Source organism: Nipponia nippon, unplaced genomic scaffold (genome assembly GCF_047370975.1).
Source record: "Nipponia nippon isolate SJK-2023a ecotype South Korea unplaced genomic scaffold, ASM4737097v1 scaffold_3, whole genome shotgun sequence".
Taxonomy (NCBI): Eukaryota; Metazoa; Chordata; class Aves; order Pelecaniformes; family Threskiornithidae; genus Nipponia; species Nipponia nippon.
In genome coordinates this window covers 82,142,543-82,170,060 of record NW_028262347.1, presented here as the reverse complement: position 1 = coordinate 82,170,060, position 27,518 = coordinate 82,142,543, and the positions used below count along the sequence as shown (strand labels likewise).

The following is a 27,518-nucleotide window of genomic DNA, read 5'->3' as shown; positions in this document are numbered from 1 at the left end:
ACCTAAACGCTTATCTGGTTAACTGAACAAAAAGGCCTAGCTTGCAAGAGCACTGAGCCTGCAGCAGCCTTTCAGCTCAGTCAGTAGGATCTGATTGTTAGTCATTGGGCATGTCCATGGAAAAAATAAATAAAAAGAAAAACTGAAAAAACATTGACCTATATGGGCCACTTCAGAAAGGGCAAGTTGTTCATTCCAAAGGCTGCCACCACAGCACAGCACCTTCTCCCCATCTTTCAGTGCTGATACACTCCTGACTACACTATAGAATGCAACACAGAAGTCATGTATGGAATAATCATTAAAGCAAAAGCAACAGAAGATATCCTACAAAGATGGGGAAAAAATGGAGAGGGGATGGCATCACTGCACAGTCTTCTCCTCTCAGCTAAGACTATGAACATTTGATGCCGAACTTCTGACAGTCAGAAAAGGCTTTATAAGAACCTTTTTCTGATTGCCTTTAAAATGACTATCCAATAAAGGCTAATTAGCTGGATATACTTTTTTTTATATTATCTGATGCACATTCAAGCCAGACTCACATTCTGAAGTAGTAATTCAGAATGGTTCATGCAGAGGTTCCTGCGAGGACTGAAAGGTGATTAAATGGACATAAACCAGCGTTAAGGACAAAAGACAATCTGTTGAGTAGGGCTGAAGGTGTTTACTGGGAGTCTACAGGGAATTACACTAGGTTATGCCTTATTAATAATTCCATTAATGATTTGGATAAAGGAGGAAAAATGTGTAAAAAGGCATGTTAATCTGAATCACAGGTATGAGATTGCGAGGAATTATGAACATCATGGAAAGCACTGAAAGAGCACAAGGTGCCCTAGAAATGTTTGAAATACATCCAAGAAATAAAAAACAAGATTCACCCCAGAATAAGCCAATCTGGAGGAAAATAAACCAACACACAGACATTTAACAGTTTAGTGGGTGCCTCAGGGAAAGCAGAAATTGCTTAAAAGCAATCTTTGCAATTATTTTCTTTAATTTTGTCTGAAATGAGGAATAAAACGTAAAGCCCCCATGAGGGTCTGTGGAGTTGTGACAGATGGGGGATTCCAGCTAGGCGGAGGTTCCTGCCGGGAGCTTGTGAATCTGTGCCTTAAGTGGCCTCAGTGGCTTCGCTAACACTTCTGCAACATCTCAACCAAAAAAGAAAAACTACTACAAGAGGTCTTAATCACCCACAAGTACCAAAAGCTGCCTGGGAAAGAAGCAAAAAAGAAAGGCTCCTCAGCACTTGAAGAGGTAGAGAAAAAGCCACAGGCTAGGAAGCATCTATTTAACCAAGGATTTGTGTAATCAGGAACAACCCTCCATGACAATAATCCTGAAGGTAGTATTTATATCTTAATTTAGCATCTTGACTAGACATTGAATTGTGTTCCTTTTTAACTGAAACTAGCAGATTATTTTAATTTTGAAACAAAATAACTATGGCAAAATAATCCCACAGATGGATGCTTTAAATAGTTGATTCTTAGCACATTGATAGTGTGGCATTAATGCATGCCAGTTAACAGAATGGCTGGACTCTGCATGAGCAGCACAGATTCATCAGTCCAACAGCCCACCAGCACTGAAAGGAGGAGGCTATGAAGCCCCAAAACCTCTTCTCTGCTTTTCTGGCTCTGCAGGTCAGTAAATCCTGCATTTCTCTTACCACTGAGGAGTTCTGATAACCCTGGGCTCTACCAGGACCACATTCAATGCATAAACCTTATAAGAAATGAACTAAAAAAGCAAGCATGCAAGCAAAAGTATCTGCCAGGACAGTGAATCAAAATAGCTCAGGGAAGAGACTAGTAGGCATCCAAAGCTGGCTTAAGAAAGGAGCTGACACCACCAATTCAGAAACAGTAGTGGGGGAGCAAGCAAGGAAGACCTTTGTCTTTCAATGGATGGGAGCCCTTAGATCAAGGCAGCTGCTGGCAAAACCATGGCCTTGGGTGGGTGATGGGGGGCCAGATTTTGAAAATTCTGCATAGACTGCATCACTCAGGGCAGAGATCCGCTTATAGAAAGGTTCTATGGTGGGCCTTTGCTCCTAAAGCACAGAGTGGGTTTAGAAAGGAAATATCTATACCTTCTTCATCATGACAGACAAAGCTGAATGCTGCTATTCAAATATGTTAATAACTATAGAAAATTTCAGTAAAAATATTTAAGATTTTTCCCTAAAGCGGGGGGTGGGGGGACACAACACGGGACACCACACATTTCTTTCCCTAAAAATGCTTTTAATACCGTTGACCCACATAGATCATACTTCCTCCAAATTTTGAGTCTGAGGCAGGCAGCAGGCATGGAAAACATCAGCCTAAATCAACTACTTTTAGGAAAGGTATAAGCAAGCAAAATCATAGTTTTATAAAGCATTAAGCAGTATTTACTATAGGGACTTATCACTGTGCTCCCTATGACACTCCTAAATACTCATGAAAGCTGAACAGAGGCATGTTTATGTGATTCTCAGTTCTCTTGTACAGACCACTCTTTTAGCTGAATGCAGGCTTATACAGTTAGCTCTTGCTTACAGTTAGCTTTCTTTTTTCAGTTATTTCTTAGGTGAAGTTGTACACAATTTCATTATGTCTGAATATCCCCAGAGCTTCTTCTCAGTAGGTTACTTGAGCCAAAATTTGCATGATGTTATCTTATTGCATAAACATGGGAAAACTTTGTGGTATAGGCTGCTCTTTTTGGTCTGCCTATGCCCTCAAATATTCTGTAGGTTTTCATTATTTCATACTAATGAAATGTATCCCTCTCCTGGAGTTTCCTTATCATTAAATGAAACACAAAAGGGAAAGCTTTATGCAGTAAGACTTTTGCAGTGATGGCGACAGAGCCTACAGTTGCTCTCTGCACGTATAGCCTTTTTTGACGGAAATAGGATGATGTGGATCAGCAAAGATTGAGTCAGGATTACACAGAATCATGTTTCTATCATAGGGAAGCCAGCGCAAATGAGAAGAAACAGCGTTGGTCTGATGGTAATGATATTTTTGATAGGGAAATTCTGATCAAGCCCTCCATAGGCTAGAAAAGATTTCCAAAGCTACCCAGGGAACTGCAACATCCAGACTGAGCCATCTACACTTTTTAAGCAGCCTCTGCATTTCCAGAGGCCCAAGCACAGACAGAATGGCATGAATGACCAGGCGTTTCCCATGGATGCTAAGTCTCCTACACAGTCAGCCGAATTCACACACACTACAAGGTGCAGGACAGGACCACAGTGACTTATTTTCATTACTTCATTTGGGAGAAACTACTTCTACTCTATTCCATTTTGGTTCATTATACCACATCTTTCATTGTGGTCTCTGAGCATTTTCCAATGAGACATAAACAAATCACTAACGAGTATGTCATGTGGCTGCCTCTCCCCTTTCATTTCCCAAAGGCCATGTTTTCTCTGTTTATCCTTCAGTTCGGTGCGGCTTACTATACACATTACATGGAAGGCTTCATGAAACTTATCTATTTGTATGTAACAATTTATCCCACAACGAGCCTATAGAAGTCATCAGCCATCTGGTATTTTTATTTCTCCAGGCTGAGAAAGCAATCATGGCTAATCCTCCTGCGAACTATGGAAGTCAGGTTTTATTTCTCACTTTTCTGTACCAATAACTCTTTACAGTCTGAAGTAGGCCAAAGACCCTAAAAATCTGTGTACTCCTCAACTCTTATAGGACCCTAATGCTAGGTGGCTGCCAGAGCAAACGTGGTTCCAGTCCAGAAGAACAAAATTCTCAGGGTATCTGGTGAAAGATCAGATATGCTGTAGGAGAATCATTTTTTGCTGAACCCTACAACTGACACATATGTGTGTACTGAATTTCCACAGATGCAGTGGGAAATCTGTGTTATGTTTTAGCACATGAAAATTGAAATGGAGATATTTTTCAGGATGCAGTTGTCTGGAACAGAAGATAACGTTTCACCAGTAAGTCTTCAGCTAAGGTGCTGCCTTAGGTGATCATTGCTCCCTGGCACCGTCCCCAGCCTTGTGCCAGCCCAAGTCCTTGTGGGACCAGCATGGCAACTTGGATGAGGGAACTGAACCACCCAGAATATAACTACTGCTTTGCTAAGTTATTTTTCAATCAGATCGCTTACACTGGCTCAGCACAGAGTGACAAACATCTGGTGAGGGCAGCAATTGAAGTCAGCATAAACAGTTCTGCTGCTAAATATCTAATCAACTACTTGATGCTGAAAGGTTAATGATCAGAGTCTTTACTTCTTAATTATGCTTTGCTTTCTTGAAAGATAATGAATGAAGATCCTGATAATTACTTCAAGGCTAAAAAGAAACTGGTCGTCTTATTTCCAAAATACATTAAGATAAACCCTAATTCAAATAACCTACAGATACATTTTAATAGAGAAAATTGAACATTTACCAAGGAATGTACATACAGTAAAGACATGAGTGAACTAAAAAACCTGACAGTCCTACCAGAACACCACCACAATACCACTGACATGAATTGGTGATTGGGGAGAGGCTATATTTAGAATTTCTGGGTTTTTTTCCTCTTGTTTAAATATCAACATCCACATAATCACTCACCTAGTCTTGTAGGACCTTGCTCCCTTTGTTGAATTGAGTGCACCATCTCTACAAGCTTTTCAGTCTCTTGAGGCATGTTCCATGAAATTTCTAGATTATTTTCCCTGGCATACTGGAGAACTGAAACATGAATTGAAGTATTGCCTGAAGCAGAAAACAGAAAATAAACATTTTAAGCAGTGCATATGAATGTCTTAAAATAAATCTAAAGGATACATTAAGGTTGTGTTTTACATTAAGCACAACTAGACAATGATTTTCCATCAGAGTGTGAAAGCTGCATTTTCAATCAGAAGATCAAAACTGAACTGTTCCCAGAGGAAAAAATATGCAAGTATTGCTGGAAACAGTTGCTTTTCTGTCAGGAATCAGCAAGCAGTGTTTTACCTCAGATCAGTTTGACCATGATTGGAAAATTTCAGTTTACTGATCTCCAAATGTTACTGCTTTTAAAATTGTCTAAACATCACTTTTTTTTTCACATGCACATAGTTTTGCAAAGGCGGTAGTTTGCTGCCCCATTTATCTGATCGGCCAGGCTCCGCCAGATGACTACTTTCATGAAAATTTCCCTCTGTCATGCAATACTTGAGTGGCATGCATCAGGCTGCAGCATGGGACATAGTACACCCAGGGAGCATGACCTGCAAAGGGGAATGTAGAGAAATTCCAAGTTTTGCTATTCTCTGACATCGTAGTTCTGTTATACATTATGTAAGAAGTATGAATAAAACTGTTAATAGAGGGTTGATATAAAAAGTTAATATCAGACTTGCAGAGTTGAACTGGGCAATACATTGTTTATAATGTTTATAATGACTAGCTGTACCTCTCTTCATGGTCTTAGAAGGACTTCTACTGTATACTGAAGATACTTATGTATATAGCATATTATTCTTTATCAATGCTTTGTAAAACATTTATGAATGAAGTTAATAATAATTGTAATTTCATGTACCCAAATGTTGCAGTCCTATATTGATCTGAACATTGTCTACTCCGCCACACTTTACAGTTTATCCACGATCATCTTAAAGATTTTAAAATCAAGGCCGTAGTGAGGAGTCATTTCATAGCTACACTATTATTGTCCTGTTGTTAATGACGTAACATTTGCTATTACAGGCTTCAAAGACAAGGAAAACAGCTAGGCTAAAAGAAATTATCTGTTGTTTTATTTAGTTTGTGTTTATTTCACTTGGCTTGCTTCTCTATATCTTGCATATACACGATTTTCAAAAAGTGTCTTCCATGCATGATCTCTAAAAAAATCTAAGTTATTCTAGATGTACAGAAATGCTATACTTTTCCTCTATGAGCTCTCTAATTAGTACAAGTGCTGGTAATCACCTCTTTTGGAGGCACAGGTATAATACAAACACATCAACGCCCAGTGGCAAAACACCAGCAGCAACAGCAGTTGCTCCATAGAAATGGTTGAATGCTGAATTGAAAAAGTACAATTCTGATCAAAAATCCAGGTTTGTTAAAACAAGTGCTTCTCGGAAAATGCAGGATCCTATGCAGCTCCTGCCATATGGATGGACTTGGTACAAGGTCACACAATGTCCTGATTTACTACATGTACCACATGGTCCATTCACGTGTGTGCAGGATACGTGGCATTCTGCCAGGCCGGCTGCACTGGTAATATCTGTGCTGAATGACCTCACTAGAGGTGTACCTCCCATCAGTACATACTCTGCAAGCTCAGTGAGTCTAGCACTCCCAAAAAGTGCCTATCACCCAACATGGGTCAGGAAATAAGTCTCAAAAACTCAGTTCTAGTGCTCTAAGGTAGCCAAAAAGCTGGTCAGAGCTAGAAATGCCCATTCCAAAGACCAAAACCTTGCAGTTGGACCAAACCTGAACCAAAAACCCTCTGAATTATCCATTCTTACTTGAACCAGAACTGAACTTGAACTATTATTTTCAAGTCTGTTGAATCTAATCCAGAACTAAACCAAAACCAAACATGTATTTTTGCTTTTCTGCCACAGAATAACAGTTCAGCTAAATCTCCATCCTGTGACAGGGACCTCTTTGCCTGTTTGGCACACACGCTTATGTCCAGTACAATATAAATGGAAGTGCTCATCAGAGCTGCTGTCCTAAATATTCCTCATCACACAGTTCCTTCAATTGGATGTCACACATTTATTCACCTGAACCAGAACAGCTTGGTTCAGGAGGAAACTGAACAGCATCTGAAGAAAAAGCTTTACTAGCTTGATTTTCCCAATATAAACTCGAAAATTTTTTGAGGGATTGGAATGGGTCATTTAAAAAATAAAAATAACCTATACCGAGAAGCTGTTTTGTCTTGTATAGCAGAAGAATACAGTGTCTTTACGCGTTTGAGTTGAAAGACAGATACATACTGATCTCAACACGTTCAATAAATGCCTGTACAAAGTTTTTCATTTCCTCAAACTCTGATGCTCCAATATTGGAACTTCCATCCAGAAGAAACATGACATCCATTGGTTTGTTGCACAACTCTGAGGGGTAAGGGGAAGAAAAAAAGAAAAAAAAAAAAAAGGTTATTTGTACATAATACCCAGAAGTAGCATCTGCTAATCATTGGTAGGAACAGAGAGGGCAGAGATACATGTATTTTGGGAAAACAAAGTAGGATAATGACCCCTGAAACAGTAAGTGATGCCCCTTTAATGAAAGCCTTGACTTTTATATTCAGTGGGGTACGAGGGTATTTCAATTCCTGCTTTTCTGCTAATGCTATTTTACTCTCAGGAGACTAAAACAACAGCAAACAAACAAAACAAACAAAGCAACAACAACAACCACCACCCAACAACAAACAAACAAACCAAAAAATACACACACACCCCCTCAAAAAAAAAAAAAAACACCAAACCAAAACAAAAAACCAGTGAAGCCTCTTCAGGAAAGAGGAAGCATAATTTTAACTTGCTTGAGGCAGGTAGATGAGAATAAATTTTTTCTTGTGTCACCCTCCATCCTATCTGAGAGCTACTGTACTTTACTGACAAATGGAGCCAAGGACTTCTGAGCCCACTGAAGGCTGGCTGCAGGGCTGTGTTCAGTACTGCTGAACTGGGGCAGCATCCTCAGATGCCAGTAAAGACAAATGGTCCTTCCTTGGCATTCGGACACGATACCAAATGAGGTTTGGGAACCCTCTTCAAATTTCAGTGATGTGAGGGGGAAATAGAGGAGACAAAAGAGAGGAAAGAAAAAATTACACAAAAAAATACATCCAACTTTACCTGGGATTTCTGTCCAATTTTTACGAGAACAGCATGACTGCAGCACTAATTCAGGTGCTTCTTCAATAAGTTTGTGATAACCGTGCAAGATTATTGGGTTATTAGGCTGACTGATCTTTCTGAGCTCTTGGATATTTGCATTGGGGGTTATGCCTATGGGAATAACATTTATGCTCCTGGGAGGTCGTGTGATAACATCAGTGGAAGGGCTGGATGACACCATATACACCAAATGAGGAACATCTTGCCTGCCCCCATTCACTCGTGTAAATGTGTGTTTGGAAATATAATCGAGGGCATTCCCAGTGTTGGTAGCCTTCCCTCCCTGGTAGGGTATGCTCCTCACCTTCTCAATAATGCTTTCCTTTGACTGTATTTCCGTAAAGGAATACTCCAGAGTGACAGTCTCTGCATACTGCATGACTGTAACATGAACATATTCCTGTCCTATATTCATTCCTGTGATCACCCTTTCAAGAAATGTCTTGACAATATTGAAATTTTCCTCCCCAACATTGTCAGATCCTTCCACAATAAAAGCAATGTCCAGGCTTTTGTGGGTGGGTTTTTCTGAAAAGTGTGGTGATGCTGTGAGACCCCAAGTGGGAAATAAGACACTGGATATTGTTGGAGTGGGCGTAGCTTGTAACGGAGGACTTTCTTCAGGTCCAAGATCACATAGACGATCAATGAGGAAATCCCTATTATCCATTAGCTCTAACACATTGTTCATTAGGAAGGCTCTATTATCTGGTGACTGCTTTTCAATGAACCTGATTTGCTCCACATTAACATACGGTCCAATCCCCACAGGCATTACTGCGATTTTTTTATTCTTCAAAGCTGTGAGGATGCTGCGGAGTTTTCCTGGAGACTTGCTTGCTATAAATAGCACTGCAATTCTGGCAGCATTGGTCCTTTCTGCTTTTCCAAAAACGTGAAACACAGCGTATTTAAGGACTTCAGCAGCGGATGCTACTTCATCACCTGTGTATTTTATGCTTTGGACAATTTTTCTCATCTGGGACTGTGTTTTGATATCTTTAAGGCCAAGATAGATTGTGGGGCCAGCCCTATACACCAGAATTGACACTCGGATTTTCTTTTGGGAGATGTGGAGTTTCTTCATCATGCCAGTTATGAAAGTCTTCAGCTGTTCAAAATCCTCCTCTGACAGTTTATTGGAGCCATCCACTAGGAAGGCCAAGTCCATCATCTTGCTGCATGAGTATTCACTGGGTGGTAGTTCAATGTCCTCCTCTGGAGAAGGTGTTGTTGGTGTTAGGGTGTCCTCCACTGGTTCACAGGCTACACAGGTTAAGTTCTTCCCTTCACACAGACTAAAAAGACCACCAAATTTAACTGTAAAATATCAACACTTATAATAACACATCACCTGTGTCTCATAAAAGAATGTCCATACAAAAACAGTTAAATATCTCAAAAATACAACAAAACCAAGACATGATGTGATTTTTTCCCACCCCATTTCCCCACAAAGTATTGTACAGCTAAATCCTGTAGGTTCATGCACATTTGTTTAGATCCAGGAAATGTATGACAACCTGTAACATCTTTGTCAGAGGAAACTCTCCTTACAACAGCCTTTGGCAGAATGTGTAAAATCTGTGTCTGGAAATTGTCTAGAAACCCACTGCACTTGAGCAATACAGCTACCTACAAGCCACTGGTGGACTGAACTGGCAGATCTGGTTTGCTTCACAAGGAAGAAAAACGTGAGGCAAACTGGAGGCAGCTAACACAAAGTAGAGTAGAAAAGATGCTTTTAGCTCTGATATGACTTAGTAGACTCTGTGAGGAGGCTAGGTTTACCTAGGTTTTAATCTTAGTGAAAATAACGAACAGCCTTTTTCCTACCTCTAAAGGGCATTATTTTCCTTTTCTTTTTTCTGACTTCATTTTGTTTGGAATACAGCTTTGGCACATGTTCGTCCTCCATTTTTTTTTATGTCTCCTCTGTTGTCTTCCTCTTATTTACTGTGTTCTCTGTTTCAGTCCCTTTTCTCATACCAAATGATGTATTTCACCTATAGCTGTTATCTCTTTTTAGTCCCATTTTAGTCTCAACATTTCTTCTCACCTCCATTACTACATTTTTCTCTTCCCCTTTCCATCTCAGCTCCCATTTTTCTTTTTCCCCCATCTCTGCCTTTTCCGCTATTCATCCTTCTGTACTGCCATGAGATTTTTCACATCTGTCACTCTCCACCTTTTAGGAACTTGTTTATAACTCATCTCTTTCTATCTTTAGAAAGGCTTTAATACTTCTGCTCTTCTAATTCCTGGTTGCATGATTTTCTTTACTTCACTTATCAGAGCAAAGAACATGACTGTACTCACACACAGGGTGGTACAGACTCAGTCAATGTACTTTCCTTGTCTTACTGAACAGTCCAAGAAAGAATAGGAAAAGTATATGAAAGAGCGAGGACCAAAAAATGCTTATTTTCACTGCCAGAGAAAACCCAGGATGTACAAACTAAACAAGTTAATACTGGAAGAAGGTGCCATTTTCTGGCATCTGGTGCCATTCACTTTACACGTGGCACCTTCGCTTAAGTTCTCTTAGTTTAAGCGCTATGTTCTTTTCAAGCTGCTTTTAGTGTCTTCCTAATTGAAGAATGCACAGCTACTTTTGGCATTAACATATAGCAACAGAAGATTTATTATTTTAATCCTAATATGAGCGAGCCTCTTCTAGTTTCCAATTTCCTCTGGATATTTGCTATAAAATTCATTTTTGTTCAATATTTTCTATTGTTTGTACAGATGGTGTAGGCATCTAAATTAGGTGACAGCTATGCAAAAGGATGTTTCCCTAGTGAGGTAAGTTTTCCTAATGTTCTGAAATCTTTTGTGAGCAGCGGCCAGTGTATTAACATTTAAGATAAATTATTATTAAGGATTACAAAAATTAGGGAACAGAGACTCATTTATGAAGACTCTTTTTTGACCTTTTGATGGAATTCAAGGCTCTTCGTGTATACTCTTAAAAATAAAAAATATTTAATTGATTAGCCTAACAGTCTCATGCCCTGGGTTTATAGCACAGACGTATGCTAGCCCCGGCAAGAGGCCAAGAATTCAAAGTTCATACCCATTCAGAGCTTCTGCGAGGTTCAGAGCATTTGGAGCTAAGGTGTTAGTCTGGGCTAATAGCTGCCGCAGTTTTACAACTCAGTTTCTATTAAATATGATCAAATTACAAGATGGAAAACTCTTTTGTATTCACAGTGTTATAAGTGACTAGTGAAAGTATCCACCAAGGATCTAGACATCTGGAGAATGCCAAACTTTCAGATACTACAGGCCATGATGTAATATGCCACTGGGCAGTATACAGAATGAAAATCAGTCTCGGCCGCATTGCAGCTGAAGGCCCTGATCCTGCATGGTGCACAGCATTGTGCACCCTGCCATTAATTTCATCATACCTGAAAATGCATATATGCAGCATCAGGCCATGGGATATCATCTTAGAATCTTGGGGAAATTGATTTTCCAACAATAGTACACAATTCCAAGTTCTAGACTGAGTGCACATTCAGATCTTGCACTATACATAGTATTTTTTTAGTACTGGCAGAAGGAAAGAGTCTGATGGCTTTATTGATGCTGAATCACACCTTACAAAAAAAGAAGTGGAACATCTGAAGCCAGTGGGGCCACCTATACATAGGGAAAGTCTTTTCATGAAAAGAATTCATGAATTTCACTTGCTTAAATTCAGCTGACATCCTATAATCCCTACTGTTACTGAAAAACTTCAGCTTCAGATTGTATGCAAAGGGATATTGACATAGAAGATGGTTTCCAAGCTTCATCTTCAGTGGCATATTTAAAGTTATGTCCAAAAACTTATTCATGCGGATATGCTTCATCTCTCTCCCTTCACCCTACTCAAGAGGAATGTGATTTCACTGCATAAACCCATCATACCAAGATTGACAGAGCTGTGGATCATCTCTGTTCAAAACTATTCTCCTTCCATGCGGGATCTTGACATCTCCAACTGCACACACAGGACAGTCTTCTGGACTGACACAATCCAGGGACAGTTCATCAAGTATTTTCCCTGTTTCAAAATAGCACAGCAGTATAAAAAGATGCCAATTTTCATGAATTGCAAAACTAATCATTGCATTTATCCTGCTACAAAAAACATGACAAGGCTTCTGAGTTGGGCTTAAAATTCTGAATGTTCTGCCTGTGTTATGGTCACTGCCAGTTTGACACAAAGAAGTATTTCCTTCCTTCACAACCTCTTTTATTTAGATACTGGAAGTACTTAACCCAGTGTTTAACCTGCAACAGCCAGTACCATACAGAAGGTGAATATATCTTTCTAACAAAGCATTGAAGATGACAAGAGAAAATGGCATTTTACTTTTTACATATATATTATTGATTTCTCTCAGTATCCCCTGCCTCACTCTGGTCAGAGATACCAGAGCCCAAAATAGCTATTTTTGGTCTTAAAAATACCTACTTTCTTTGCCTTCACGTCTTCTCACTCTGCCATTAGGAACTATTTATTCATCTGAGTTTTCACTCTGCTTTTGGATCTTGCTCATCTTTCACTCTTTCCCTTTCTGTCTGTCTTTCCCCACCCCATACTTCCCATATTTTTTCCTTTCCCCTTTCTAAGAGATGGCTGATGGGAACAGTTAAGCTGAAAGTGCAGGCACACACAAGGATGCCTGCTGGGCACTCTCAGGAGCACCAGAGCCTTGGAGGTAGTAAGCAGGTCAAGGCAACGGGTTTCCCCCGCTGCAGTAGTTGCTCTGAAGAAGAGCATTTTATGAGTATCCTTTAACCAGATAATCAACAATCTCTCTTGCTACACAGCCCCTAATCCTCCTATCTTCCTTTCTTATCACCCCATTCTCATCCTCTCTTGTTCTTGCTGGCACTATTTCAATTCTCCTCGGCACCACTTCATGCCATTCAAACACTGTGCTCATTTCACAAACTCAAACCAGGGTGCCTAGCCACCTTCCTCCTTATGCAGCAAGAAATTGTGGTGAAAACACATCAGTAAGCCTGTTAAGGAATTAACTGTTATATCTATGTCTTTTGCTATATCCAGTCTTACCAATCTGCGAATATTTCTGGACTATAATACCTCTTTTCATGCAACATAAACACTTAGGGGGTAAAAAAAAAATTAAAAAAAAAATAAATACAGCAATACCTAGAAGTACCAGGAGCAGAGCAGAAAAAGGTAAGGAATTCCTTAAAGCAAAAGAGGGACTCACCTGCAGGACAGTGTACGTGGCATCCTTCCACACACTGCAGAGGGCACTCCAAAGGCTGTGGGTGCTGGCACGTTATAGGACAGGCAGGTCCACAGCTATTATATCGCCATTCACATTGATAATCTAATTCTTGTTTATTCAGGTCCTCACAGCTTTGTGCTACAGAGTGAAAGAATTACAGGGGGAAAAAAAAAAAAATCAAACTGGTGTATTCACCTTGCCTCTCAGAACTATGACACCAAACTTGGTACAAATTGGACCACATACACATAGGAAAAGAAAGAATTCCATCTTTAAATAAAAATATATTTATTTTAATACAGCCAGGGCAGGCCACTTCTTCACACTTAAAATTTTTTTTCACATAATTAAGTACTTGCTCTAGATCAGAGATATTTGTTTTTCATAAAAACAATTGCAAAAAATGATCTTTAAATTTTAATTTAAAAAAAAAAAAATGTACAGAAACCGTTTCTTTCTCTACATTTGTTTGTATCATGGACTACTATATCCCATTATTAGAGGGAATGTTTTTTCCAGATATGGCTCTGAACGTAACTAGAAAAGGGAGAGGAAATGTCACCATGAGCTGCTAGCCCAGTCCCATTAAAGTGAAATTCTCTGGACATCGGTGGGAGCAGAGCTGTATAAGAACAGTCTATCTGATCCAACAGCTTACTGATCAAAAGCTTGAACTTTTTCACCCAATTCTTCCTCATCTGCCCTGTACTTACGGCACAGAGCTGGTGATCTCCAGTGAACAGCAACACCTTTTTGGGCACAGACATGTGCATAGGCTGCTATAGCATCACAGAAGCAAGCACAGTCCCCAATAGATTCACAAGCACAAGTGTCATACATGCAAATATCCACGTAGGGCTCAGGATTGACCTAAAAAAGAGAAATACACGGTACAGTACACTCACTGATCCCCTCATCTCCTCCTTCTACACACATTTAACCTTCAGATGGTTTGCCTGCTCCACTTGCCAAGAGTTGAGTTGCCACATAAATCAGTGCAGGTCTTTCTGCTGATGTCAGCAAGGACCCAAATCACGCCATGTTCTCAAAGCTGTTATAGATGCTGCAGTTTATTGTTCCTTAATATTCCCCATATGGAGTAACTTTATACATTTTTGGGCCCTGCTCCCATACCCAGCTTGGGTAGAATGCAGTCTGAATGGCATTACATTAGCTCAGCTCCCTCTCCCCTCAAATCTCAACCCTTGTGCTTGAGTTCATGTGTCAGTCTCTGGGCTTTAGAGCAAAATTTCCCTGAAGCAGAAGTTATTCTATAGCTTTCTACTAGGTGGTATCCTGAATTTTCCCATGAAGCATCAGCTACAGGACATGGTCAGAGATGAGAACACCAATTAGTCAGGTTCCTCCAACTCCTGTGTGCTGTCTGCACAACCATAGTTTTCCCCTCAGTTGTAATCAGCGTCAGCACAGGTCATGCGGAATTGAAGAATGTGAAACACATGAGACAATACTCACAAGTTTTCTGCATTCTTCAAAGAGATCCCCAGACAAAATGCTGCATGACGTTTCTACCATCACCTGCTTCACTATGTTTCCATTACACAGTGGAGACATCAAGGTCTGCTCCTGGTTGGGCTTAATATTGTGAGAGACAAGCATACATTGCATTAGCCTTGCCTTCAGGACCTCAGGACTCTTCAAATTGAAGTAAGAGCCTCACTAGCACTAGACATTTTTCACGACAAAGGAAATTGTCAGGACAAATCCTGCCCTGGCAGAACACAGAGTAGTGCAGGTCACCTCCTAGATTTTCTTCAGCTCTTGTACGTTGCAGTTTTAACAAAGATATTTTGATGACAGAAAGTCCCACTGTACCAAACATCCACCCTGAAAAACAATCATTCACAGCTCTACAGAAGGCCCGCAAGACTCACAAATACAATCAGTCTTCAGCAGACAATACCCATGGCCACTGCTCAGTAGTCTCCCCCTCTCCCATTTAATTTATCTAAGAACAAGGAGCACTAGTATTGACACGGCATTTATCACAGAGACAGTCTGCACGTTCTGTCCTGTGCCTATTACCCCAAAACAAGGAGCCGCTCCTTCTCAGTCATACCCTGCGGTCTCACTCCTCATTATTGCAACTTCTTCTGTGCTCTAATCAAGTTGTATCTAAGAAATGACATTCAGCAAGGTAATACTGTGGCTATGTCACGCTTGCACACAATTTATCCAGCTAACCCAGAAGATGTCATGTGATCAAAAATGCATGCTTCATTTTATTTTCTCATAGTTTAAATCTTTTAAGGAAAGATCTAAAAAAGGGCCTTTTTTCCCCCTCTCTCTCTGCAATTTTAGACGAATTTTCAAGAGAAAGTTTTCAGCCTTGAAAGCATCATCTGAATGAAATGCTTCATTTTACAAATGTCAAAACAAGCTGTCTTCAAGCTGTTTCCTCTCACTTTTTTATTTGGAAATACTTTTGGCCATAATTATTTGCCAGGTCAAGACAAATTTATTTTTAAATTTCATTCTTTCAAAACTCTGTATTTGGAAAAGAGGAAGTATATTCTCATGTATAGCATAACTAGTGTACCCTGTGAAACCACCTAATCTCTGGCACCAGGACATGGAAAACACTTATAATATAAAAAATAAATAATAACTGAATGTTCTTTAAAAAAAGATCGAGAAGTATACAGAAAGAAATTAATCTGTGCATTCAGTTGTTCATAAATAGACAGACTAAGATTTGGGATATAGAAGTTTGGATGGGGAAATACAAATTTTTTATCTGAACTCCCCTGTCTGAAAATTACAGCTGGGTTTTTTTAGATTAAGCTCTAAAATGAGATTTCCAGTTATACCTGGATTTCAAGCATCTGGGCTGGCAAACTCGATGAACAGCCTCTACTGTACAGATTGGCTATTTTAACATTCCTGAAGCCAGGCAGCGCAGAGGCCTTAAATAAGTTAATTGATCTTTTATCAGATTTCAAGAAATAATATTATTTGGCAAAAATATGGGGGAAGGAGTTAATTTCTATTTATTTTTTATCCTTTCAAACCTCTTTGCCTGCTCTTGAGTGATACTGTAACCCGTATTAATTAGTTTTCACAGTTCATTCACAATCACCTTTTCAACATCAGCACAGTATGGATTAACTTTCCAAGAATTCCCAAAGTCAACTGGATCTACTTCAAGATGTTCATTGCTGCTGGTCAAATCATTGTTTTGGATTCCATCAAAATTTCCACACAGACCACACACTTGATCCTTGCAGGGAAAGAAACACAAAATACATAAATCTTACATCTGTAGACTGGCTTAGGGTTTTGTCTTTTTAGCCGAGTGGTTTAATGGTACGAAGCTTAAAAACTGAATTATCCCTGGCCTTGCCAAGTTCATTAAAATAGAGACAGTCTCTCACAGAGAATGTTTACCTCTTATTCCCATTCTGCTTAGCTGTAAGTAGGACCATACTGTCTCCAAGGACTCCAGGAAGTAAGACAACTCTGATCAGTGGTGCCTGTTGGCTCTATTTGAAGTATGTCCCTACAATCCCATTTTATTTCTGGAAATGACTGTCCTATCGCCATCACTAGTAAATCTGTCTCCTTATAGTGCTCTTTTTGAATACAGAAGAAATCACTCAAGGCATAGTTATTCTGAGGCACCACAACATTTATCCTTTCTGTCATAGCTCATCTCCAGTGACCCAGAATTTACCCCTTATGGTTGAACTACCAGGAAAGTAAGCAATCCTTATGGTATTATGAAAAAATCCCTTCATTTTCAAGCAAGTGCCTAATACTCCATGGAAATCTATCAACATGTGTATATAAAATAAAATGCTATTCCCCAGAGACAGGGTAAGTGCATTCTTCAGTGAGAATAAGAATTAAAGCAAAAACCACTTACTTTGAAATTGCCTTTTAAGATAACTGAGACTCCCATGGCCAGATCCCAGGTCACACTGATGCTTTTGCCCAGTAAAATGATGTAATAACGGCCAGACCTCACGACTTCTAAACCATCGTCATCTTTAGGAGGTACCTTGATGTTTACCTGGATAAGAAAAGCACACTGTGCTATCAACCATGTCTCTAATTACTTTTCATGTAGGTCACTTTCCCGGTGGGACATGTGCTCATAGGTTAACAGCTATTTTCAAACATGCTGGTCTCCAGAGAACAGAGAGTTCCCATACGCTATGCAGGTGCTTTCGAGCACTTGCAAAACTGTAAGCAAGGACAGGTAAGGAACTGATTACAGGCTTGTCTCTACACTGAAAAGTTGCTGTGGATAAATTACTGCCTCAGAAACAACACTTCTGAACAGCAAATTGGGACACGAGTACGGCATTTCAATCTCATCACATTTACTATAATTTTGAATGAGGCAATGTCCCTTGTGCTCCCAGGGTAGAACATACACTCACCACAAATGGTGACACACAAAGCAATGACTGCTAAACAGAAGGAGGGCTGATAAAGAGGACAGGGTATACCCAATTAACGATCAGTTCAGTATTTAGTCAATGGTTCACTGAAAAATTGTGTTTTATTTTTATTTCATCTTTTTAGAAAACTAACAATTCTGTGCTCCTGAGGCAGGTAGCGACAAAAGGGCTGGCTGAGTTTAAGTGTAATGTGAATTGGGAGAACCACATGCATCAGTGGCCTTTACAGGACCAGAGCCTGATTCTCAAGTCAGGAAGGACTTTCTTCCCAACCAGCTACACTAACAGGAAAAATCCTGAGAGATTCCTTTTGGTGTCTCTTCATTTTTCCATCACTTTCATTTCCCCTGTGTGCCTCTTTCTCTTTCCATCTGGCTGCAAATTCACCACCTCCAGCTACTAAGAACTTAAGAGATTAATTTAAAATGCTTTCTTTCACACTGTAATTCCCTTTGAATGGGAACACTAATAGGATTATTAAACACATTTGGAGAGAAAGGTCTGCCATGGCTGTTACTTTAAGCACCACTACTGCATTAACTGCTTAATTGTGGAAGAGGCAGACAAAAACTTTCAATCAGTACAAACAGCGACTAGAGCAAGGGAGAAAGAGGACCCCACAAACCATTCATCCACTCCTTAGTTTGAGGGCAAAATACTTCCTTATCCCGCTATTCCTTCTTGTTCAATTCAGTAAAAGCTCAGTACTGTAATTCAACTCTCTTCATCTCTGGGGTATTACCAGAAACGTTATCCCCAGAGAAGACTGCAGATCTCCTAAAGAGGGCCTTCAATGTCTTTAGGGGAAGAATATGTTAAAAGAGACGCTGTTTTAGGAACTGGAACCTTTTTCATGTTCTTTTATGCCCAATATATTACTATACAGTTTAGTCACACTTGGTCACTTATCTTCTAAATATCTACAGCAATCTCTGTCTTTCCAAACTAAGGCAAAAACCAGAGGAGGACAAAATTGAGCTGGAAGGTTGACCTAAATTACAGAATTTCTATGTTTATGGAGGCATTTTGCCCAACCATGAATTCATAAACTTTTGACCTTACAAACTGGCAGATTTATTTGTTTCAGAAGAGCAAAAATGATTTCACAATAATTTTTGTTTTAATGTGAGCCAGAACTGCAGCATGCAGATACTTCAGTTAAGCCCCCATTTACTTAAAACTAGAAACTGCTCTCAAAACAATATAATCTTAAAACAATGCTGCTTGGAAACATTTTAATGGCCAAAAAAAAAAAAAAAAAAAAAAAAGTTGATTCTCCTGCTTGCTTCTAAGGATTCTTGTGGAAAAAGAGTGTAAGAAGTCATCGCTGGGTGAGAATTTGCCTAAGAGTCTTCATATCAGTTGTTTTTTTCTTAATCTCTCCTTTGGTTGCTGTTATTTCTAAGAAAACCTGCTGTAGATATTACACTGAGCCTTAAACTCTCTAGAAAGACAGCTGAAAATTCAGTCAAGGTCATGTGGACAGTCTTGCAATACAGACCTAGCTTTTGCAAGGACATACTCTCTCAGGAACGAAACACCCTCTGTTGCTGGAGCTGCTGGATGCCTAATCACCTCTTTTCTTTTCTGGCCCTTTTTTAGGTGTCCAAATGGAATCACAGCTCTTCTGAAAATCTGTCACCTAAAGAAGCTTTCAGACAAAGCCTGGGTCTATGGACTGATCCCTGCACTACTATTCACCCTCACCTAGGCAGGGGATTCTTTAGCAGTAGAAATAAAGAACTGGTTGGGCAACCAATATGTCCTATGTTCATTCCTCCAGCAATCGAAAGCCTGTGTGGATCACATGCTGTCAAGATGCACTGCACAGACATTATTAATAATGGTATGTTTTATGTGTTCCTGCCGTGCATCAGTGGCACATGGCAACTTGCAGGCAATCTGCTGGCTATGCAAAACCTGGTACAGCTTTGTCTGTTAACCCAAAACAAAGCAAATGTAGAGTGGTTTCACATTTCAATGGGAACGTTTTTGCAAAGCTCTGGTTCAGATGCCAGTTCAGAGCACAGTACTTCTGAAAACTGAGAAACTGAAACACGATAATCCACTGTAGCTCTGTAATGTTTGAACACACAGACAGTCTTAATTGTTACAGTGCCCAAGGCGAGGAGCTGAACTCTGCCCTTTGGAAAGCCTGTTTCCTGCCATGAAAGGACATGGGAGGTGGAAGCAATTCTTTGTCAATTCTTCAGTGTTTGTTGGTAGGAAAGGGGAAAAAAAGAAGAATCCAGTCATCTGGAATTTCCATCTGACAATTTAACAAGGGAAAGGATAGTTGATATTTGCTTCTGCAGTATCAACTTGTTTCAGCCATGACTTCTTTTTTCTCCTGTGTGCTCAGTCCTTCAGAAGGCTAAATTAGGTTTGAAGCTTTACTAGTCATGGGACAGTCACTTCTTAGCTGTTCCTTGCACTTAACCTTGTTTGAAATAGACTTAGACCTCCCATGTTTAGAAAGGGCATTCCTCATATGAGCTTGCATTGAACAGCATTCTTACTTGAGATAAATTTATTGGCATCAAGCAGAAATACAAAAATGGCATTATACTTCTGGGAGCAAAATGGATAATTATAATCCTGCTAATCTGTTCCTTTTATGATCTAATTTTCAAGAACCACTGAGCACGAGGTCATTCATGCCTCATCTTACTAAACAACCTGAAATACTTTTCCCCAAAAAAGGGAAAGAGAACAGAAGCGTACATACATTTCCATTAAACAACTCTATTTCCCCACTTTCATACAGAATGATAACCCTTTTGGTGCACTTTTCTCCAGTGAAGCCACAGCCTTCATTTGAAATTAGTATCCGGAATGTCCCAGAGTCATCCTTGCAGAAATCCTATCAGACAAAAATACATGAATGAGTCATTAATGTGGAACATTTGAAAAACACATACAGATCTATGGAGAAAAAGGAAGCCTCAGATAATACCCTGTGTACTCTATGGCCAGTAAGACATATGTTGGCATGCCAAATGTTCCTATATTAATTTATTTTGTGCTTAGCACTGATATTCATGTGGTCCACCCCTTAAGGAATGAGGCCCACTCTGCCAGTGACACACACATGCATATTTTGCAGGGAGGATCCGTGCTATTACAGTATCTGTGACATTTTAAAGATGTACAATGGTCACAGTGTACATCTTAATACACATATATTAATAAATTTAACAGTGAAAACAAGACTCTGCAGCTTTAATGATAAAATAAAAATATAAACCTAGAAGATTAGGTTAGAAAGAAGGGTTAGAAAGAAACTTGCTGCACAGTTTGGAGCAAAATGTTTGATGCTCATGTTTTCCCACCGGTACATGAATAATAATTACTATAATGTCAACCTATATTTCTTGGGGAGGAATTATGTCGTTTAATATAATTTTAAGTCAAATATTTCTGAGATGCATGGAGAGTTATTACTATATTTATATGATGACTCACAGCTATCAGGCCTTTTAGGTTTTGGGGGTTTTTTTAGTATACACCTTTTACGAAAAAGACCCCATCTATAGTTCCCTCTGTTTGTCACCTGAGGAAAACAGATCTCATTTTCATTTTAAGTAGTTTTGTAGTACTGTATGCTATTACTGCCCATAAGACCTTTACACAGAGCTCTCACTAGTGTCAGAGCAATCATTCTTCTAAGGTAATCCAGCTGGCATCAAGGTGGGAGCATATTTCAAAGACCTAGCCAGAGACAGGTTGATCACACTTTCCTGCCCAATGAGAACTGCAGGGAGGAATGGGCCTCATGAAAAGGGTCTGTGTGGAAAAAAGTAGCCCACCCAAGAAACATGACACTTTCTAACTGCAGAAGACTGTTGTTATCAATTAGCAGTGAATCCATCTACTGTTAGACCAAATTTTCAGGGAAATCTTTCTTCTTTTGCACATGCATTTTTACATACACAATGATTTGCACCTGTAGATGAGCTTTAAATTTTATTTAACACTAAATTTCTGTCTGCTCTCACAAATCACAGGCTGATTTAGTGTGCTATGTCTTTATCCATATTGGATATTGTCAATATACCCAAACAGGGTGGTGCATGGAACAGGACAGTTACTTTGCTGAAGTGAACAAGCAGAGTCTGTTCTCTGGACACATATAGAGAAGGTTCACCAAGCACTTTTGGTCTCACTCTGAAGTCAGACAGTAAGCCATCAATCACTACAGGATAAAGCGGCTAGTGGGGAATGAGGAAAGATTGACTTACAGGTATCTACAATTCCTTGTTAGAGATGAGATTCAGACAGCTCCTCTCCGTACCACGCTGCTATCGTATGATTTATGACTGCCAGCTAGACACATGACAACCTAACTCACTTCTGCAGAACACAATGCAATCATCATATTTCTCAACACATCTTTGAAGTCAGCAATAAGCTCTGCTCTCCTCTACCATACATCTGGGTTAGTAATTAAGAATACTTTACTCTGATTTATGCAAACTGTACTTCTCTCCTGGTGTGAAATACCTTATACCTTGCCATCAGACAGCTTAAGCGCTTGACATATTCTTACCTGAACTAATACATATTGACAGTTTCCTGGAAACTTGTATTTCAATCCATCAAATGTCAAATAATGAGCTGTACCAATAACAGTGCAGGTGCCATCACACATATTTTTGGTGCATTCCCACTTTCGACCATGGCACATGCTGTAACAGAGATAACAAGTCAGTGACAGTTATGTATATGATAAGCAAGAGAATGCAAGGTGCTTTAGGCAAAGCTAAAAAGTTTCTGCCACCAGGAGCTCATGACCTGAAGACTCTCCAAAAGCCACACAAGTGGTGATGACCTACTATGGTGCCTTCTTCTGCTCTTTTTCCTGGGCCTGGGTTAGAGAGTAACCTACTGCAGACCAAACAGGAGCGTCATTCCCCTGTGTGTCTTAACCCGGACATCAGCTGCAGCTCTGTGAGAACCCTCTGCAGTTGTCTGTGCTGCTGTCTGTCCTCACGTATGTTCCCAGCAGATCTTCTCTGCACTGGGCTTTGAGAAGCTACTCTTAGGGCTGCTGGAATCCTTCTATAACTACGTTACACTACCATGAACCAGATGACAATCACTCTCATTAATATAAATTAGCATATGTTGACATTGGGTGCATAAATTCAAATAATGCATTAACAGATTAAGTGAATAAGGAATATGTTTCACTTTTTCTTACAAGCTGCATATAGGAATATGTGCTTTTTTAACCTCCCTATTACAAAAAGAGGACTGGACAGAGCCTGCTAGAATATTTCATAATACTATTACTATTTTATTTTGGATATGCTGCTCTGCTCAGAGTATTCTTTTAGAAAAACAGTTTGATTACCCTCTAAGGACCATTACAGGTTAAATATGAAGTATAATATCAGCAATATATATCAGCAATATCTGTGTTTATTCACAGTACTGTCCATTTTTCCTCATTGAAAGCCAAAATAGTAGTAAATTTAATATCCAACTGATGCCAAAGGACATGTGTTTACTCTAGTGACCAACTTTTGGGACCAAGTAACCAGGACTGTAATTCAGTCTGTCCAGTGGCTTTTGTTCAGATTACATACTTAAGTATAATACCACTCTTCTCCAAAGTGGTCTCTCTATTCTTAAATTAAATTCATTCTTCATGATAGTTTATCTGACCTAGCAATTGGAGACATTACCTCACAATCTGACAAGAGTAGACATATGGATAGAAATATTTCTTTTTCTGTACATAGGTACACATATACATGCACCATCTGAGGAATGTGCTACAGCGTGGTACTATCCCGTGAGGTCTCCTGCGGTGATCGAACCAGAATGTCTGCCCTATAGAAGAATTCAAGTTTGGTGCCATTCAAATAGGACTCCAGGCTAAATCTCAGGTTATGCGACAGGAGATGTGACAAGACACCTGATCACGAAAGGAGATACACCAGTGGTTCCCTGCCTGTATAGTTTACAAGCGATGCTGTCAAGGACACCTCCTAGACTTCCTCACAAGCACAGAATATGCAAGGAAAAAAAGGAGACATCCCAATATACAGAGCAAAACAAGATGCTGCCTTGTTTATTCAGGGGGAGGGGAATTCTGAAGAGCAATCAGACACAGGGTTAAGGGCTTGATATCATTATACCCATGTTGCTGTAGCAGCTGTACTGCACTTGCATTATCATACAAAGCCAGTGATGCCATGAGGAAAAGGACAGCATTCTTGGTTTTGTTTCATTCCTTCTTTTGCACTCTTTTTGCCCTTTGTTTTTTTTTTTGTTGTTGTTTTGGTTTCTGGTTTGTTTTAAAAAACAAAACAAAACAAACCAAACAAAAAAAACCCACATGGTGACCATCTTCTGACTGGATATTTAAAATGCAAAGAAAGCCAATTCTCTTATCTTGGTGTAACTCAATTTGTTTCAGTGTAACTATACCAGTGTAACAGACAGCAGAAAAAATAGTAGGGCTCCTACTCTTCATGATGACACCAAACCAGCCATATTCAACACCAATCATTATTAAGTTTCTAAGAGTTTCCAAGAACATTTGTATCCTTTCATTGCTGTGATATATAATAGTGTAAATCTTACATGGTACCCTGATAAATAATGCTCAAGGAGGTAAATACCTTTATCCTTATGTTAAAATGAGGGAAAGAGGGAAATTGAGAAAGACAAGAAGAGACTTCAGAGCATCCACCCAGTTCTCTTGCCCATTTCCAGAGGTATCCTGGAGCCTTGCTACAGAAGCTGCAGGTATGAAAGAGGATCTTTTCCTTGTCATCCACAGGCTTTTGATCAGTGAAATAAATAGATTTGCTAACTAGCAAGAGACTGAGCAAGTAAAATAAAAAACAAGGTCAATGAAGCATAAAATCGGCTCTCTTTTTTTTTTTGTTATTAATTTAGGGGAGTTAGAATAGCATCTGACACCATAACTAATAATCTAATCTAATAATAATAATTTAATAATCCAATAAGCAATAGCTTGCTTGAGGTTGGAGAAACATTCATCTACTAAATGCTATATGAATGCAGATGGACATCATCACTGCCCCAGGGATTTTCTAATCAAGCTCTATAAGGGCAGGGAAAGGGGAATTCTATCCCTGCTTTACAGATGTTAAAACTCAGGGATAAAAAACCTGAAGTACTTTCCCAAGATCAAATTGCTAACCGAAGAAAAACTGGGTAGTGAACAGAGTTCTCTAGTAATGCCTTAACCCAAGCATAAGCATTGTTTAATCTTGATAACACTTCACAGTATAATAAATATTGTGCAATACATTTTCTTCAAAGAATGACATTTCAGTAACATGAAACCTATCACACCCTCTGCTATTAAATCTCTGCTAATACGTACAGCAAGACCAAGATTTTGTATATATGTGCACAGAGAGATTATACAGTATGCAGTGTAGCAAAATTCAGATTAGCAAATTTCTGCTGTGTACTGCTTCATAAATGTTATTCCAAAATTTTCACTGAGCTCTACAATGAATTCCCAATACATAGCATAACAAAAGTTTTGCCACTAGCGTAGACTTGGAGACATTCCGTTGTTCATGAATTAGGGTCTCCCATATGTCAAGTTGCATGTAAACGCCAAATCTGACACCTCTGGCTCATATATTGCGTTTGCAGGTGTTCACATCTGGCTAAGAACAAGTGAGAATGAGAACTCCTGCAACAGCAGTACAAAAAGCAAAAACAAAAGAAAAGTAAGATCTGACCTCCAAAATGCAGACTCTCAATTCTTATTAATTCTCAAAGCAATAGTAATTTCCTATATCACTTTCTAAATGACATTTGACTTGATATTTGCTGAGAACTATCATGACACTTCTCAAAGTCACATAGTTCAAAAAAGCTCCAGTGACATTTTTGAAGGGACCTTATTTCCAATTTTATTTTCACATTCAAGAAAAATACATAAGATGAGAGGAAGAACTTTTTATCAGTGAGAAAAAGCATGATTTCTAACATTTTCTTGACCCTGATATTGAAGAAAATTCTATGTTAGAGGAAATGTCACTTACAATGGCATTGCCAGAAACAAAAAGGCAGTTACAAGAATGAAGCAACATGGTTATGACTATCCTACGATTGAAAATTGTAAGAATGACTGAAAATAAAAAGACTGTGCATGGTTACTGTGAAGAATCTTGCAAATCTCACAACAATGCCTTTTTGCACCTTACTGTTCTTGTTTCAATAAAATTTTCATTGTGTCTGTTTCTCAGCTGAGTCACTTTTACCTAGATGTAATGTAAGGAGGTTATAGTATATGGACCTATATAAAAGTTATCAACTTCTCCTCCATCTTCCTCCCTTCAAACCTACTTTTCCCCAGGTCTAATTGTAGTACATGATTCACAATGTAATATGTAGCTGCAAAGTTTAAAAAAAAAAAAAAAAAAAAAAAAAAACACTGGAAGGTTAATATTTCCACATAAAGCCATAAAACTTTATATCCAAGTCTAATTTACACTAGTTCGGAGCAGTCCCACTAGTTTAAAAATACAACACTTGGTATCACTGTTGCTCAAAGATCAACACACAAAACAAAAAACAAACCAAATGCCTCTAAGGGTGCTGATGCTCCGATCCAACTCCACCCAGTCATACAGAGGATAACAGAAACACTGCTCCTGGTGGTGCCACAGAGCTGGGCAGGGACAGTTCAGGTAAAAAGTACGAGAGAACCTGTAGTCTAAGTTCAAAGAGAACACAGTGTCCACACTGCTTGTGGCTGCATGTCCTACACCTTGGACTCTTGGAGCTCGGCAGGAAAGAGCCACCATTCCCTCCACAAGCACACATGGAGAGCAAAGCACCTCTCCAATGCAGCAAGCATACTGTGCAGGCAGACGACCCAAGGCTGTGCCGAGGGCTTCCCTCCATGTAAATCTCACAGCCCAGCACTTTCTTTTGAACTTACAATTTCTTTTTCAAAAACCAAACAGGACAGATAGGGATATGGGTGAAAGACATGGAACACTTACTCTTTTCTTCTAAGAAGATATCACCAACTCCTCCCTCCCCTTTCTTTCTTACTCCTTCTGAAGATATCAAGGGACTGAGTGCTCATCTGATGTATAAGAGCCCAGCTCTGTTTTCTGCCTGATTCAAACTCCTCTTTAACATTTTCCTGAAGAGCTCCTGTCATATTACAGCTGGCATATCACACCCTTTCTGCTGATGCATGCTTCTGGCTTAAAAGGACTGATTTGAAGGGCCTCAGACAGCAAAAAACAAGAAGCATAACAGCAGAGCTTAGTGACAAAATGCAGGCTCCATTCCTCCCACCCCGGAGGAGCTCCCATATTTTTACCTTGTGTTGCAAGATCAAGGAGCAAATCGACTAGCTAGTGGATACAGAGGACCTGCACAGACACATGGACTACCTATTTGTAAGGCACCAGGTACAGTTTGCCTGATATTGCATTCATCTGATGAGACATGCAAAGGGAAGATGCTGGTCTGCGCAATGTATGTGCTATTGCACTGAAAAAACTGTCTTTATATAAAATAAATCTGTCTAGCAAGCTTTTTTTTTTTTTTTTTTAGAAACACGTTAGGTGCCCTAGAGAAAAATGGAAAAATGCAGCTCCAGTGGCTCACCAGGTGTTGCAGTCGTTAGTCACTGTCTCTCCCTTGGCGTATTCTCTTCCGTTGTGAAAACATGGGCATCTCTCAGGAGCAACACACTTGTTTTCATGTCGCACCTAAGCAAAGCACACAGTTTGTCAGCATGCGGGTCTGCTGGTATGTGCCAGTACGCAGAGGAGTAAGCACAAGAACATGTGGATAAAGAATAAAGGAAAGGATAGAGGAAGTTGTTCAAGACTGTCTGAGATAAGTAAGGTTCAGCACTGCTAGTATTTTTTTTTCCATTAACATAAATAGAGCTATGGGTATGTAAATCACAGTCTTG

At 39.4% G+C, this 27,518-nt stretch overlaps 1 protein-coding gene across 3 annotated transcripts in view; it reads right to left on the bottom strand.

The window, feature by feature from the left end:
• Positions 1-27,518, bottom strand: part of VWF (von Willebrand factor) — a 175,323-nt gene that overhangs the window by 62,687 nt on the left and 85,118 nt on the right. For all 3 annotated transcript variants that reach the window (XM_087766218.1, XM_087766219.1, XM_009475359.2), the window contains 12 exons: positions 27,206-27,309; positions 22,128-22,266; positions 20,307-20,441; positions 17,038-17,184; positions 16,252-16,392; positions 14,628-14,747; positions 13,865-14,021; positions 13,131-13,289; positions 11,812-11,947; positions 7,852-9,191; positions 6,982-7,101; positions 4,601-4,744 (listed from right to left, as the gene is read on the bottom strand). In XM_087766218.1, the coding sequence (XP_087622344.1) occupies positions 4,601-4,744; positions 6,982-7,101; positions 7,852-9,191; positions 11,812-11,947; positions 13,131-13,289; positions 13,865-14,021; positions 14,628-14,747; positions 16,252-16,392; positions 17,038-17,184; positions 20,307-20,441; positions 22,128-22,266; positions 27,206-27,309 (2,842 nt within the window). The remainder of the gene's footprint in view (positions 1-4,600; positions 4,745-6,981; positions 7,102-7,851; positions 9,192-11,811; positions 11,948-13,130; positions 13,290-13,864; positions 14,022-14,627; positions 14,748-16,251; positions 16,393-17,037; positions 17,185-20,306; positions 20,442-22,127; positions 22,267-27,205; positions 27,310-27,518) is intronic.